The 17,628-nt window shown below is 38.2% G+C and overlaps 1 protein-coding gene across 1 annotated transcript; it reads right to left on the bottom strand.

Moving 5' to 3' along the window:
* Positions 1–997: 997 nt before the first annotated feature.
* CUNH12orf40 (chromosome unknown C12orf40 homolog) lies at positions 998–11,832 on the bottom strand. Its single transcript, XM_041474678.1, has 11 exons — positions 11,697–11,832; positions 10,965–11,097; positions 10,402–10,468; positions 9,752–9,955; positions 7,747–7,853; positions 4,671–5,191; positions 4,358–4,430; positions 3,641–3,701; positions 3,044–3,104; positions 2,241–2,323; positions 998–1,683 (listed from the first exon to the last, which is right to left on the bottom strand). The coding sequence occupies exons 1-11, from the start codon at positions 11,797–11,799 to the stop codon at positions 1,066–1,068; spliced, it is 2,031 nt and encodes a 676-aa protein (XP_041330612.1). The 5' UTR covers positions 11,800–11,832; the 3' UTR covers positions 998–1,065.
* Positions 11,833–17,628: the final 5,796 nt, after the last annotated feature.

The raw sequence follows: 17,628 nt of genomic DNA, 5'->3' as shown, positions 1-17,628 counted from the left end.
CCTGGTGGGAATAAGGGCAGTGAATCTTTTAACAGCAGACTCCAAGGGGAAAACACATCATATTAACCTTATAGAGGCAAATCTCCTGTTGTTTAAGGAAGTCTCCAGCATAGTTTTTGCCCAAGTCCAGTTTGTGAAGAAGAGGAGCCCTGCATGCAGCCAGCTAGCTAATGCCAGCACAGGCATTTCTAAATTTTATACACAGGTATATGTATATCTATGTACACACACATACACAGAGTTAAGACAGAGAGATATCTATATAGAAGTGAAGGTGTATGGATCTGTAAGTAGATGCTAGTAACATTGAGTCTCCCTGACACCTTTACCAGGAACTTCTTAGAAGGCAAGAATATAACCTGGAAACAATATTATCAGAAACTTTTATTTGTTGTGGTTTGTAGCTTCACACAAGTACTGAAATGAAGATGCAAGTACTTCAGATTTTCAGTTCGCAGACAGAATACAGAAACACATGGAAGATTTTTTTAGATTAACATCCAGAAAATGAATGAATGGATCTGCTGTGGAAAGAAAATTGAGCATTTAAAAAAATTTAATTAATTAGTTCTTTTTGAATTATATTCTATTCTATGTCTGCAGATGTAAATTTTCTGTTTCTCATTTCTGTGTTTAGTATGAACACATGACAAAGGCAAGTTTTTCTGTTAAAATGGGTGAGAATCACACAATGGCTCTGAACTCAGAGCCACACTAAATATTTTTTGAAATAGAACAACGTCTTCCCATTACTTTAAAAGAAACATAATCAATTCTAAACTACAGAATCCTACACATATATGGTGGGAAACCAATATAATTCCTAATGTTTTTATTTACTAGGCTATTGTAAAATCCTTTGTTAATAGTTGGATATCTATAGGAACCCATACTTTGAGATAGCAGTAGGTAGACAGAAACCCATAATTATTGATAGTTAAAGCCAACAAACAGTAAAAGTATCTTTTGCCTAACCATGCTAGAAAAATCGGAATATGCCAACTGAATGAAATATACTGAGAACAGGACAAAACTATTGTGTTCCTAACGTGGCATTATAATTGATCACTGCTTATCTCTCTCCTTCATTTTATCAATGTAGTTCAGCACCTCTAGAGTCCTCCTGCCAGCCAAGCTCAGGTACTCGGCCTCAGAAGAGAAGGGGTCTGTCCCGGCCGCGCTGCCGGCGCCCGCGGGCTGCTGCCCCTTCTGCACTGGCCCTTGGTGCTCTCCTGCGGTGCCGGCAGCGCTGGGAGGAGGGACCCCGCCTGGGCTGCGGGCGGCGGGGAGGGATCCCCCACAGCTGCACACCCTCAGGGTGCCACACTGGGTGCCCACCTCCACCTTCTCTACGGTCACGGAGCCCTCGGTCTGTGACCAAACGTCGCGCCTGGTGCTGCTACTGACATGCTCCCTCTTAAGGGCGCAGTATGATGGGCCCTGAGATAGAGCTGTGTGGGTTTTATTTTCCTCCTCTGTGGCACAAAAATTAGAATCTCTCTCCTGAAGATTGTTTGCTTCTTTTCCAGGCAAAGTACTGCTGGGCTTCATACCCACACTTTGGGCGTGAGAGCTCTTGGGGGCCTCTCTTCTTGCTGAGGCTGAGAATAGGTTGGCACCATGTGCCTTCAAGGAATGTTCATTCAGATATTCCTTCTTTTTGGCTGTGTCTTCCTCTTCAGACTGTTTGAACAGAATTGTGCAATTGTAACTGTTCAAATAGTTAAGTAACTAAGGCCTAAAGTAATTACTTGCTAATAACTAAGTTAAATAAACAGAAAGCCCAGAACTGTCTCCTTTGGTTGCCTCCTTCTCCAAGGATGGCTCTTGGTGAAGACAAAGTGGCCAATGCAGACCTCCACTCTCACAAGCAATTTATAATCTTACACCACAGCATATTTGTGTTCAAGAATGACTGAAAACAGTGTGTCAAATCATCCTGCTTTACAGGCATGTAATGTAAGGCAGCTATACATACAGGAAGAGCATAGAACGTTGCTTAGACTCTTTCCACAGTCATGCTATGTAATTCCACAAGGCCAGTCATTATCAAGAGAACAGACCACATGTCTGTCAAACTACTTAGGAAAATTTACAGCTCATAATTTCTTGTCCTCATCACACATGAGGTTATCTCATACAAAACAAAATGAAATTCCAGCTACATCCACCCTTAGGTGCACTCAGGCATAGAGATATGATTCAAATAAAGCCCTGCCAGCCCAGAAGGATTTACTCACTGTGTCAGGACTAGAGTTCAAATAGCTCTCAGTCTGCCTTGGAGAGTAACTGTGAGACTGGCTGCTGAATGGTGACTCCACATCTTGAAAAATTAGATGAAAAAGAAAGAAAAGGTTACTCACAGAACAGTCCCCAAAGATCCAACTCTCAAGTATACCGTGTAGAGCTATTTAACATTACTATTTCTGATGCAGTTTTAAGACACTGTTTAAAGAACAAAATGTTAGCAAGGTCAATCTAGTTCACAGCAATAGCCAGTTCTTCTCCGGTCAACACATCTTAACAGAGGTTGTGAGATGGGGCCCCCAAAGCCTCAGCTGTGCTGTTCATCAGCAGCAGAACTGCAGAACCCAAAAGGACGAGGGAATCTGGAGAGCACAGCCTGCAAGAGAGCACAGCAGACTCCACGTGCACACTGGCTGCCATAGAAGTTACATATTTCTTTCTTGGAGGTCCCTGAGAGATCTCTGAAATGCAGCCAGCACAGCTGACCCTACAGCTACTGATGGAGTAGGAAGGATGTAGGATTGCTTTGCTTACTCCCCTCCCTCTGTCCACATGTGGAGTGACAGCATATAGTCTAGTGGAAGAGAATATCTCTTCAAGGAAAAGCAAGCACAGCTAATTCTTAGTTACCAGGTAATGCTAGTTGTCTTTTTACAGTGCTGTGTGAATCAGAAATATAAGCTCTTATTAAAATTAACATCCTAAAAAGATCATTCTCCCTGGCTTTAAAAGTAACTGTTCCAGATTCACATGTAGAGAAAACATTTTTAAGTGATAATGTATAAATAGTACTAACCCATCTCATGAAGATATGAACTCAGTCCAAACTTATACCCTTTCTCTTGTGCTGTTGTGAACTGTTAAAAATAATAAGGTATTAATAGTGAGGGTTCAGCTGGATCAGTATCTCAGGTTAAGAAAGGAACATTCAGTTTCTGTATTACATAAAGGAGTCACTGAACTGTACCTCAAATTATTTTAAGAGGATTTTTACCCCTGAGTAGTACCATATGTAGCTTCTACAGGCAAGACATCTGAAACACTTTTTATATATATACCGGCACAAAGCTCCTTTATAATACTGAAGCATCCTGCATATAAGTCTGGGCATTGCCTGCAGAATCTGATCCTAAGTGTTGATGGGTAATTTACCCAATGTCTTTCAGGCATCAGCTAAAGTGTGAATGAAACCATGTGAACTGTGGACCTGTCTATCTGAACCATGTCACTAGCAGCAGTTCTTTCTGAATTCCTTATATAAACCATGATGAAAAAGAAGCTTCCATGATAGTTAATTCATTAAAGCTATATTCAGTTTCTAACTTCCTTCTCCACCTCAAATGAATCATGCAAACATTGGGTTTGACAAAAAATACATATTTTTAAAAGTTACCTCTTCAAATACAAAGACATGGTTCTGATTCCAGGCTGTTTCTTTCACAGACTTGTTGTCGCTGAGGAATGCAAACACAAGTTCACTGGTAAGTGATTTTTCCCCAGTATTTTTATTTTATTTCTGATTTAAATTCCTGATTGGTGACTTTTCAATTTTTACTTTGTCTTCAGTAACCATTAAATGCTTCCCACTACTGAGATCACTGAACTTATCTCTGAACCTGAGATTTAACACCAAGAATATGTTTTTCACAAACTTCATTTCTGTTGAAATGGAATTGAAGCAATAACAGAAGATAGTGCTGTTTTGTAAAATGGAAGGTACTATGTATCAGTCTTTGAAAAAGAAGTCTTTAGTAAAACACAGAGCACTCACATAGCGCAGAGAAGACACTTGCTCTGTAGCCAGTGGAATGAGACAGAACATTTTAGAGGGCAAGCCAGATCACCAGCTTAACTTCAGGATCTCCAAGCTGCCCCATGAAGCAGTATTTCTGTGTGCTTATTATGGGCAGATGCACAGAGGCATAGTGGGCTTTCCTGTGCATAGATTTATTCACACTGTACAGTACTATTTTCACTAAGAAAACCTGAGTCTAAACAGTAATGCTGTTTAGAATTTTGCCTTCTTGTGCTCTTAGCAGGATTTCTCCAATTCAGCAAAGTCTCTGCAGTTATCACTACTTAATAGATTGGTAATTTCCATAACACTCACCTTTTTTTTCTGGAATAATTCTGCACATTCTCCTTTAAGCTATTCTGCTGATCATGGCGATACGCAAATGTCTCTAAAATTAGAAAAAAAAGTAAGCCTTGATTTTGAAATGCAATAGAATAAACACAATTTCTATAAAAGTTTCTGTCGAGTTTTTAAAATAATTGAAATAGTTGGATTTAAAATTATGTGACTGCATTCTGAAGATTCATTACGTTTTCAGTTGGGGCAGATACATCTCTAGTTATAAGAACAGATGCCTTTAAAAGGAGAATAAAACCCAGAATACAGGTCCTCAAAATATGACACGTACCAATTTTTTCAAGGTTTGCTAGTCCTTCTTTCTGTTCACAGGGCGTGAAATAGTGCTGTCCCTCACGACAGTTCTGCCGGGGTGTTTTATGAAGTGCATTTGTTTCCTTGTAGCTTGTATTTGACACATTGTTACTTTTAAGGAAAACCTGTTCTGGAGCTGTGAAAATGCCTTCAAGGTGTCTGTCTACCAGATCTTCTTTTGTATTGGTTGCAGGATAAAGCCTTCTAGTGTCACACGAATAAATTCTGTTAATTTGATTTCGAACATCAGGAACAGTGAAAAAAAAGTCATTATTGCTTTGGTTAGAAAAAGGATTAAAATGCTTTGTGGAAGGATTATTTTGGATTGGTCGACTCTCATCTTCAAATAGTGCCAGAAAGGAACAACCACTTCCATCTTTCAGTTCTGCGGCTTCTTTCACAGCATCAAATATTGGTTCTTTTATTCCTTCACAGTTTTCTGAGTCGTTATTGGCTATTATAATTGGATTTTTCCTGGCAGAATTCATGTAGTCTGGCCTGGGGGTAGGCAATGAGGTATAACAGGAGTAGAAGAGAAAATCCATTTTGCTGAGTACACAAACAAATCAAATACTGTTAACACAACACTTTATGGTAATTTGATAATAAAAATATCAAAAACTTCACAGCTCATTACACTTGATTTTGTCCTAAATATACAGTATTTCAACTGAAAAAGTGTGTATTTTATTATGTTTTATATCTACTTTATGGTAAGATTGATTTTAAAGGGGTTCTATTTCTTAATATCTCCAAAAATACAAAGCCATGGAGCACATCCTCCTGGACAGAGAGTTGTGATTTATAAAATCAGCCACAGTATGTCACTGCTGCTCCACCAGCTGACCAGAGGCGGCCACATCGGGGAGAAAAAGAAAAAGAGGAAGATAGTTTCTTCCATTCATAAAAGTAGTTTGCTTAAGACTATATTTGTCTTCCATACTGAAAGCCCATAACAAGTGACTTTCATTTGTACCTGAAATCAGAAATCCTGATTCAGCACAGATTTTTTCTGTTCCACTGTCAGGAGGCCAGTCACACATTTTGATATGCCCCTACTTCCTTGCCCCACTTTGAGAGTAGTGGCTTTGAAGATTTTATCATGTAAGCATCATGGACATGAAAGCCATCATGCTTTCACTTACTTGGCTCTTAATCTAACATTTTCACTGTTTTTTTTCCAGGCTGGATCTGCTGACTGAACTTTCAGAAACTCTGAGCAAAAAGTTGAAATTCTTCTGAAGGACAGAGATCTGGCAAAAAAGGCCATTAAAAAAAAAAAAAAAAAAAACCAAACAAACAAAAAAACCCCTCTTTCTTCAAAATGTTCTGAGCAAGGCTATCAGTAGAACTTGAAACTGAAATGTAGTACAGAAAACTCTTACTGGAGAAAATGCCTGTGGTGTTTTGGTCATCAAATACTTGGAACTGGATAAAGATACTATAGAACTTAAATGAGAAACTAGTTTTCTCTAGTTACAGAAACCTCACCAGGACAGTTTTAGAAGGCTAAACACACTAGAGTTTATTTCAGAGGATACTTGGATAGATCTACACAAGGCAAGTAAAACCATTTTGTGAAGCAATTCAGAGAGTCTTTCTCAACTCCAGCTGAATATTTTGTTATGCAAAATAAAATTTAAGAGTAGATGAGGAAATATGACATGAAAACTTTTAATTAATATTTAATAACCTTGAGGTGCCACAGGTCTCAGAATTATGGACATTGATTACATCATCAGTATGTTACATTAAACAACTGCATAAACTGACACTCTACTTTTCACATACAGTGAAAGAAACTCCACAGAAGAATTATGATTTCTTGAGGTATAAGAATTTATGGCTAGAATGAATGAAAACAAAATGAGGACAATACCAAGAAATGGATCTGAAGAGCAGTTGAAAAGGAAATGTTGTTAGTGACCCATGAATAGGTAGAAGATGAGAGGATGTGGCATAAGCAGATGAGTGCAGGCCTGATAGCTGGTAGGGAAATGAGAGATGTAGGTGAGATAAGGTTATATAGGGCTGGTGGAGAAATGAGAGATGTAGGTGAGATAAGGTTATATATTTACAATGTAAATATATTAATTGGGATGTGCAGCAAGGTGAACCCTATGCTCATTTTAGGTTTTACTGGAGAAAGCCAGGAGAAGCTACAAGAAGAGTAGAAGTTAAGGTGGCTGATGTGTTTAGCTATTATTTGGCAAGTGATTTTATGGGTCACTTGACTCCCCAAGCAAACAGGCTGCAGGCACTTCAGGAACAGCAATATACTGTATGGCCTTTTTATGTCTTTAGCCAGCCTAAGCTAGAGATGGGCAGGAACTTTCAACCAAATGGCAGACTTGTGCAACAGAAGGAGTAAAGCAAGATTAGCGGTGTAGGACCTCTAAGTCCAAGGGAGAGCCTCTGGAAAGAAAATTAAAATGTTCAGTACAAATGAGTCTGTCCCTAAACCCTCTGTGATTTGAAAGATTTTTAATCAGTACATACAAAAATATTCTCGATTTCTCTCCATTCTTTTAAAAACAAAGTATATATTCTCATAGAAGTATTATTGAATCAATTATAGGGAAAAAAGAAAGCTATAGTAGGATCACATATGAAAGAGAAGAAAAGAAAATGCTTTGCTCTTGGAATCCCTAGTATAAATAATGCAGGTGCAGATGCTCAATTGCTATTGCATCAAGATTGTCAGAAAAGCACTTGCAACACTGCCCAGAACTAATAACACCTGAGGCAGCTTCCCCCTCCTCCTGGCCTCTTAGTAAATCTGTCCTCTCATTCAAGGTAAATTTAGCAACACTATCATGTCTGTGACATTGAAAAAAATAAATAATGGCTCCAAGTGCCTACTCAAAATTCAGATTTTTCTGCTTTTCAGCAAATTTAAATAGCTTTGTATGTTTAGTATTTCCATTTGTTTTCAATTTCCATTTGAAAAACAGTGAAAAAAAACAAGTAGCAATAAGGTTCTGATTATTTTAGTATTTTTCTTAATTAAACTTGACTGTTATTTTCCTCATTAAAGTAAAATCACTTCCTACCTATCAAATGGCTTGAACAGCTCCTGAGGCACTGTATCAGACTTCCTGAAAAGAAACTGGCTTGGAGGGTTTGTATTCCAAGGGTTTAGATCAAAGCTGTTACCTGGCTGAGAAGACAGTAGAAGCTGTCAAACTGTGAATATACATAATTGTTACAGTCTTTAAAACTTTCATCTTGGTTGAAATATACCTATTTTGCCACTATTTTTATTTCTTTATATCTTTACCCAAAACCAAGCCCAAACCTCCTTACAGCCCAACTGTTGCCAAACAAGCTTTAGCCAACAGATAACTACTTTGAGCATGACAGTAACAGTTTTTTCTCATCCTATTGTCCATTTATCTGGTTCATAGCTGCCCATTTTGGCTCCCGGAATCCCATTGGAAACTTCATCAAAAGCCTTCCTAAAGTCAAGGTAAATAATGCCAGAGCTACTAATTCCATCACAGAAAGCCATTGTGTCCACCAGGCAGAGTATGACCTTGCAAAATCTGATGGCTGTTTGTAGACACCTTCTTGTTCCTCATGTACCTTGGAATTGCCTCTGGGAGCTTAGCTCCTTATTCCTTCCAGGGACAGAGGTGAGAGGATGCTTCCCCAGATCATGCTTACATTTTTGCAGATGGACATAACATTTGTGTATTTCTTCTCACTGGGAAGCTTCTCTGATCACCACAGCCTTACAAGGGTGGTAAATATCTGCCTTGCAGTGATGTCATCCAAGACCCTGAATATACTAGTTTGGACTGTGTCCAGTCTCATATATTTCTATATGTTCAGGTTACAATAGATTCTCTAACTTGTTCCTTCCCTACTGGTTCATTCAACTCCCCCCAGCTCCTAACTGCATTTGAAGATGAGCTAGAGAGCAGATGTTGTCTGGAAAACTTGAAGCAATGTAGTCTTTGAGTACTTCAGGCTTTTCTATGCAATTTTTCACTAGGTCTCAATTCTTTTTAGCAGTGGACAGCATTTTCCTTTGTTTCCTTTCTTTGATGACACACCTAAAGAAGTTCTCCTTGCTGTTCTTCTCACCCATTGTGATTCTCAGCTCTGACCATCCTAATGCCACCCCTCCCAGCTGAGGGGATGCTCCTGTCTTCTCCCTGGGTTGCCCATCCCTCCTTGCTCTCTTCCTTTTTGCATTTGACCTCAGTCAGGGGTTCCCTGATTCAGCCAAACTGGCCTCCAGAATCTAATCATTCTCTTGCACATAGAGGTGGGCTGTCCTTGTGTTTTGAAAACATATTTCTTGGGGTTCTTCGTTCTTCAGGTCAGCTTCCTGTGAGTTTTGGCCTATTCATTCTCTGAACAACCCATCATCTCCCCTTCTGAAACTCCTCAAGCATTTCTTCCTCACTAACCTCAAGACTTCAGAGTACCATTGGTGAGACACATAACTTTTTTTATTATTTCCAATGAATAATATATTTGCTAAAAATAAAGCATATTTGCTATCAATTTTCTAAGGATGATTCTTTTAAGAATCACAAAGTTAACAAAAAGAAAAAATAGTAATATGTGAACGAGTAACTTTCAAGTGTTTCTTAAAAGTAAAGAGTTGAACAGCAGAGCACTGAAAATACTGTAAGAACTATGTTAATCACTGAGACATTAAAAGATAAAAAATTAGGTCATGGGATCACCTGGGATCATGCAACACCCAGTTACACTAACTGTATGTTTAAGAAAGCTGTATTTCTAACTATATTTCAGGTTTCTTTAACCAAATTTACAAGCCAGAAGCAAAAGAAAGCCACCAGTATGTGACTAATTCTCTCTCTGCAAATATCAGCAACACTGAGGGTTCAGTGAACAAAAGTCAAGTTGAGCTTATTTCAGAACAATAAAATAAATATATTTCTATATACATAATATTAATTGCCACCAGCCTACAAAAATGTTGATCAATCATAATTACCACCACCATTATACTAGTTTTACACACCAAATAAATGAAAGTTAGTTTAAAGTAATTCCATGGAGGTAAAACATTAACCAAACCTCGTTTTGCAGCTCCTTTTCATAGATCTGGTCCCAAATGTTGCCCATTAGTTTTGTGTTGAAATTTTCTTCTGAAAGCTGTGTACAGTTAGAGAACTGAAAACCAGAGGAGGACAACGGACAAGCACTAAAAACTCTTGCCGTGTTGTCTTCATTTTCCATACTAGAATCAACATAGCCTAATTCCATTACTTGTGGAATGAGCTAGACAAAACATAACAAAGACATATTTTATTTAGCTAAAACTGTTTTGATTTAAGCATAAAGTTCAAAGTAATCAAGACATTTTGTATCTTTTACATCTCTGCATATAGCTACAAAGAAGAGAAAATGTTCTATATTCTGATATGACTTTTCACTAAAAACTTAAGGCAATAAGAGCTTATTTCAGGGAAACCTGTAAGTAACTACTTAATCTGAAGCATGCACACAAATGCTATCTTGAGGAGAGATGGATATAAATACATTTTTAGCTTTTTTTCAAGAAACATATAAACAGTAGCATGAAAATAATTTATCAATATAGTCTTAAAGAGAAAGAAGAGTTCATGTGTTTCAGTATCCATGAGTTTGTCCACTCTTTGAAAAATCACTTAAAAATACAGTAATTACTGCACATGTTTAGTCTTATGTCATAAGAACAACAATACCTTATGCTGGTATTTTACTTTTTCTGAGAGATGTTGTCTTCTGCTGTCCAAAACTTGCTTTTGTAACCTTGTAAAATGAATAAAAACAGCCTATGAAATGCAAGATCCAAAATATTAAAATATTCTGAATATTAATTTCAAAATAACTTAGGAATATTTTTCCACACATCTTAAAACAGCCTGATTCTTAGGCAGCTATGAGCAGCCTGTCTGTGAGTTGGTCACTTTAGGGTCTCCAAAGCTGGATGGGAAAGCAGTGTAAGTGCGTAATGCTGTTTGAATAACCTGCTCCTTGAGATAAACAGTATAAGTACCTGGCATGAGTACAGACACATAACCATTTTTAAAAAATCTCTCAGCTTCATGTGCAGTTTTTTATTCAGAATTTATTAATTCCTCTCTCACAGTAAGAGTATCACTGGAACAACAGGAGTGGTTGTGAAACTCCACTGTTTACCATGGTATGTTTATGTTTTCTTAATACCCCAAATGTTAAGACTATAATGAAATATCTGTCCCAGAACCTCCCTATTGGGTAACTATTGCCTATTTTTTACAAGTACCTGCTCTGGAGATCATCTAAGTTTGACTTGTGTTGTGTACGTAGGGGTGATGTGGGAAGCTCTAAGTTATGTCTCCTGATAGGTTTTTTTTCATCTTCAGTGATATCAACGTGGACTGGCTTCCTCACGTTCTCTGCAATGAATGTATTTGTTATGTCAGTGCAGGACTTGGAGAAAGCTTTGATTTGAGCTTCGAGAATTTTCATTAGAGTACAAAAGTTGTTGTTTTATATTTCTTAATCCATTTAAAGCCATATTTGTTTCTTTCTTTGCTACTAACAATACAAAAACTCTATTCTAAATTGCACAATAGTATAAAATTACGCAGGTGCTCACCACAGGGAGCACAACATTCCCTGGCCACTTGCTTCCCACTGCCCCACTGGATGGGACTCCTTCCCCTGTGCCTGATGTGAGGAGGTGTAGAATCACCTCAGGGTCCTGGCCAGGCCTGTCCTGGCTACTGCGAACATTCACCCTGGCCTGGCCTGGAACCAGGACACTGCACAAGGCTTTTAATGTGAAGAAGGCAGGAGACAAGGCTGTTTGGTTCCTTTTATGCCCAGACTTTTTATTCAGTCATAATTTTTGTATTAAAGTACAATTTTTACTTTAAAAATAAAACAACATTTACTTGAGGGTTAAGTTGTAAATGGAAGAACAAGCACTAAAATAACAGCAGTAATAGGTAAGAATAACTAATTCTGATGCATCAGAATACCCAAAACTCACCAGTGTTTTCTGTCTTGGTTGATATCTGGTTAACCACATATAGATTGAGAAGATCCAAACTGACTGCTGAACTTTTAGGAGATGATACTTCCAGGAGCTTCATTTTTGACTTAAGTTTCTTTCTTTCAAAGTATTCCTTAATTTTTTAAAGGAGAGAATAACTTTTTGACAGAAGCTTCAACAATGCATTACCAGTATAGGTAATTATTTTGAAATTAGCAAGCAAGACTTAGCAAACTATTCCTAATATAAAAGCACATGGTTAAGCATCTCTGAATTCTCATGCCCCATTTGCTCTGAATTTATTTTTATTGCCTTGAAAAAGAATGCAAATATAATTTAGTCACATTCAAAATAAATCATTGTTATCTTGATGCCAAAAATTTAGTCCTTAAATGCTCATTTGTCAAACTTTGTGTACAACCACTAAAAATATTTCTTAAAATAAAATATACCAAATGTGGCAAGGACAAAGTCTTAAAAACTTTAAAGGGTCTTTTCAGGAAGCATATAAGATAAACAAATAAATCAGCAAGATTATGTATACCAGATGTGCCATCTATAATGACACAAAGAGTTTATTGTTCTCCAAATTTGTCTCTCTTGACAAATAGTCTTCTGACAAAAAGAAAAAAAAAGGAAAAAGTAAAAAAGAAAAGTCTCTAAGATTAGGAATTCAGAAAGAATTTTTGTTAGAAGGAATAAAAAGAGATATGACTGACACTTTGAAGATATCAGAACAATAATATAGGAAACAAACCCCTCCATTTTGCAGAGCCTATTAATAACCATCCTAAAATCGTTAAGTACAGCAGACAAATAAATAAACCCAGTAAGATTTTTTTTTCTAAACAAAAGAATGATATTGAAAACTGAAGGCTATGCCAAAACAAAAAATAGCATTGACTTTTCTTCTGAAATGTAATCTCTGTCATGATTGCAGGTTACATGTAATTAATATACCTAACATGTTTGTTGGTAACAAATTTTTAGTATCATTTATTATTATCTTTATCTTCCCAGGGTAACATTATCTATGGAAAAATCTCTGTTCTTCAGTTAAGATGAATATCTTCAGTGAGGTAAAATCATCCTGTGTACAAATGAACACTTCAAAATTCATTTTACTTTAGAGTCCACACCCCCAAAATGCAACCACTTCCCTTCAGTGTCCCAGAGGTTTTTTCCCCATCACCTCCAAATTACTAAATTACTAATGATTGTATAATAGCAATTAGAAAATTACCAGTGTTTAGTAATTTAGTACTACATTACTAAAAACAATCCTATCTTTTCCTGTTTTCCCTCTCCACTGAAACAAATTACATATCTGTAATATAAATTATGTGGCTTAGACCAGTAATCCCTGAGAAAACAGAGAGCTCACAGGCCTCCAGAAACTGGAGAAACTGGGAAAGCGATGGGGACAAGCTGCTGATTGATCCCACATTCCCATATGTAAATATTTTAATTTGTGTCATTGTCTCTGTACAGTCAGCCTGTTTTTCTTCTACCCCTATATGTCTGTGCACCTGCTCTGGGTGTTTGGGTTATCAGCTTCAGTGGTGGAGCTTTCCTATACTGCCTCTTTCCCTGCTGCTGAGGACAAAACTGACTCCACTTATTATGGTTATAGCCAATTTCTCTTGTTGTTTTTTTTCTCTTTCCTGTTTGAAATGTCTCCTGCTCTGCCAGGGATAAGTTTGATTCCTTTATTTCACTTTCAGACTCAAAATACAAATAAGCTGTCCTCCTTTTGCAAATGCCAGAAGAAGGATTTCAATGAGCCTAACATCCTTTGACGTGGCCCAGAAGAATGGCTGTGTATGTGTGCGTTGGGCCAGCTGACCACGTGCTTTTCACCTGAGGCTTCAAGGAATCCCTTGTGTCCCCACATACCAACACAACATGGTAACAAGAAGTAATCCAGGAAAACCAAAACTGGCCACAGACATGCATTCATTCATTCATTCATTCACACCTTCCCTTCTTGTTGTAATTCAGTTTAGTAAATTTAGAACAAGACTTTTCCCCTAAAAGTCAGGGAAACACATTGTAACTGTTTAGCTACTGTTTTGAATCTCACTTCAAATGCTTTGAAAGTTTTACCTAAGTGAACCCACTGAAGTTTTATACAACAGTATAAAATCCAATATTGCTGAAACTGTTTACCTTTTGTTTTCTCCTTTCTTGCTTTAATATGATTCTGCTTCTGAAAAATGCAAATTATTATTATTTTAATTGCAAAAGTATAATCTTGAGTCATGGCTTGAATTTCTCATCAGTGGTTCTGAGTTTTAGGACACAAATATGTTAATGCTATATGTTATGTTATGTTATGTTATGTTATGTTTTATGTTATGTTATGTTATGTTATGTTACAATGGACCAAACCTCCAGTAAAGTCAACATATCTCTGTTGAAGTAATTTTGACTGATCCCAGTTTACTCCAGTAAGATAGGACCACATTTGATATTAGGAGATCAAACACATTTAACATGATAAAAGAAAATAGAAAAAAGTTTTTAATCATTTGACTTGTAATGCATATTCCATCAACTTGCAATTTCTTAAAACTTAAGAAATCTTTGTCAATATATTATTTCCTCCTAATTTTTTTTTTTTTTTTTGTCATGCTGCAACATAGCTACAAAACTATATTAGCAAACAAAAGGAGCACTATATGAGCTTTTACCTTTTGGGACTTCCCAGAATACTGGGGACCCTTTTGTAAAACAGGAAAGCAAAATAGATTGACACTACAAGTTGCTGTTGTTTGTTCAATATAGGAGACAGTTATACCTCCAACTACTTGCCTCATCTGCCAAACTTAGTCTTATGTGAAATGCCTGTAGGACTTGGTGCATAAAATTGGAAGTCGGGGTCATTGCTCCATGAGCAGAGTGAGCATGGCTGCAGTCCTTAGGTCAGTAAGATCAGGACTTTTTGTGAGGGTTAGAAATGTAGAGTATTCCCTTGGAATTGCCTTTTGCTTAAAGTTAGAGCAAACTTTCCAAAACATATGCATATAACATTGCAGTGGGGAGGAACCCCAGTGATGTGTAGTTTTTCTGACACCTAAAATGTCTGTCACCTAAAAACCCCAGCTTGACCCGAGGAACCCTGACAGATACTACCAGCAGCAGCAAGCAGCAGGTTGATTTGTATTTGCTAAATGTGGCAGTACTGCTACACACTGGGTTTTCTTACAGAGGGTATGGGAGACAGACATTTAGGACAAAGCTAGGGTTGGTGTTTTGGGGTTTTTTCCAAGTGAAGCTCTCCTTTCCTTCTGCTTCACAGAGGCAACATTCAGAAAACTCAACTGGGAAGACTTTCAGATGGGTAGGGTGTTTTTTTTATTTTGATTCTGCATAGTCTGGACGACTACGAAGCTGTGTTCTGCAATGCTGCTTCCCAATGGCTGACAAAATCTGTGAGGTTTGCATTTCTAGTAGATTGGCAGAGGGCACAGCACCCAAAGAAACAGAACATTTTCTTTTTTCTGTCTTTATGATTACAACTCAGTTTGTGATGCTTTACTATTTCAGTGAATCTCAATACCTGTACATCCTCTTTCCCAAATGGTAACCACTGCTTTTCGTGAGGGCGTGAGAAAGGCTCATCCAGCCTCTGTCTGTGGAGAGACACAGAGCCCAAACGTGACCCCCAGCCTGTGGTGGGAGGGCACCTGCACCTTCTCACAGTCTGGCTCCAGAGGGGACTCCAGGGTGTCACACTCCATGGCCTGCTGCTCTGTGAGGGGACACCAGGCCTGAAACACACACACTGTGCCACTACCGTGGAGACGTACTCGTTTGGTCACAAACACCATGGTCTGCCCAGTTTGTGAGGGGAAATGAGGCCTGAAGCACCCACCATGGCTGTGCTCAGTTTGTCAGGGGAAATGAGGCCTGAAGCACCCACCATGGCTGTGCTCAGTTTGTGAGGGGAAATGAGGCCTGAAGCCCACCGTGGCTGTGCTCAGTTTGTGAGGGGACCCCATGGTGGCCACACACAACATGGCAGTGCCTGGTTTGTGAGGGTGCACAGGGTTGTTAAACACACCATGGCGGTGCCCAGTCTGTGAGGGACACTGACACAGCTTGGAGCAGTTTCTGTCGGCTTTGAAGAGTTTCACTTACCGACTGCCACCCACCCAGTTCATGTTCTGCTGCTGAGGAGGCAGGGAGGGAGCGCTGCCCTGGGCGCTGCTGGCACTGTGGGCAGAGGCAATGGCTACCCCGGGATGGTTTGCAGCCGCCCAGCAGGGCCACAGGGCCCTTCTGCGGGGCCTCCTCCTCCCTTCAAGCACCAGGGCAGCTGCTCTCCGTGCCCCAGGCTGGCAGAGGAGAAGGAAGGGGTGGTACAGGGAGTGACAGACAAAGGGGAAGGATGCAGAAAGTCAAGGGAGGCACTATGGGAAGAGGCGATGCTCTTGTTGCTGCTGCCCTTCTTCTGCCCCTGGTGTTTCCATACAGGCTGCTGCCAAAGCCATCGTCCTTTCCCAAAGGAGTCAGGAGCATCTTGTCCCAAGTGAACTGGATTGTCTTTAGCTGTCTCTGCTACAGCCACTGTGATTTTTAGGACAAGAGAGCACTTTCCATCCTACTCTTCCTCAGGTATATTTAGGGGAAGCGATGAGCATTTCCTACAGGTAGATGTTGTTGCCCTTGGTCCTGCCTGATGAGCTGTTGTGTGTAAATGCGACTAACCCTCGAGGAGGGATGCAGAGCCACTCAGGGATTCTTGGCAGCAGCACAGCTCCACTTGCTCCCTTCCCTATTAACTCACCTCCATCGTCTCAGCAAGTGAAGGCACCCATTTACAAAACAATCATCAAAATTCTACATGAATCTTTTCCTGCGGTGTTTCTTTCCTGAGTTATCTTTAGCCTAACATTTTTCAGGGTACTAAAGTTTGATTAGCATTAGTACAACAATGTGAAGAGTGTTCAGAGTAGATATTAGGAGTTTAAAATTAAAAATTAGACAAGATGTTTTTCTTTCTAATACTTCTAATTTGGCTAGGCTGTTTATAGAATCTGATAAGTATGCATAATTGTTTCTTGTAACAACACTAGATTAAAATCTTCACGATAAATTACATCTATATTTTAAGTCTACGTGTCTCTACAGCTAATATGACAGATGACAGACTGAAAATTTATTTAATTTCTTCACTTCAAATAATAACTTTTATTTTCAATTCTATCTAGTGTAAATGTTGAACTTGCTAATACTAAGATGTCGTTTCATGTATAACATAATCAAATCCCTTTTACAATTTATTTTTAATATATATTTTATATATCACCCTTACTCTTACTCTTACTTTTTCACAGTATTGTCTAGATTTAAAGGAAAAAAGTGGGATTTTCTTTATTTTTGACTTATTCTATCTGCAGTTATCCAGGATAAGTTACATGGCAGCTTCAATTAATTATTTTCAATATAATAAATCTTTTCCTCCTCAAATTATTTCTTGCAAATAAAGCTAATGACCTTTCAAACAGTCGTAAAATAAAACATCCGTTCTTTTTTGAGGAGAGCAAAGTAAACAATTAAATAAGACCTGAGATGAATATGATTATATTTCCAATGTTTGCATATTTTGCCTTGACTGTCAACATTTTAAAAGCTTGAAATAATTAATTTGAATTTCTGAATAATTTCAAAAAGTTTTAGGACATAATTATTAATTTTTAAAAGGTCATGAGAGTGAGTTTCATGGAGCTTTGTTGATTCTCTGGGAAGTGAAGTAACTATAGAACAAAGAGGCTTCCTCTATTTGTCAGAGACTGAAGTTTAAGGATTTCCCTTTTTTCTAACTTTTATAGCTACTCTTCAGAATAACTATATCTCATGTTCCTTTGTTAATTAAGTGTTATATGGGATCTTCTTCAGAACAGCTTTCCCACCCTCAGCACCT

The sequence above is a fragment of the Pyrgilauda ruficollis genome, unplaced genomic scaffold (genome assembly GCF_017590135.1).
Source record: "Pyrgilauda ruficollis isolate IOZ18807 unplaced genomic scaffold, ASM1759013v1 scaffold33, whole genome shotgun sequence".
NCBI classification, from domain to species: domain Eukaryota; kingdom Metazoa; phylum Chordata; class Aves; order Passeriformes; family Passeridae; genus Pyrgilauda; species Pyrgilauda ruficollis.
This window is presented reverse-complemented; position numbering and strand designations above follow the sequence as displayed.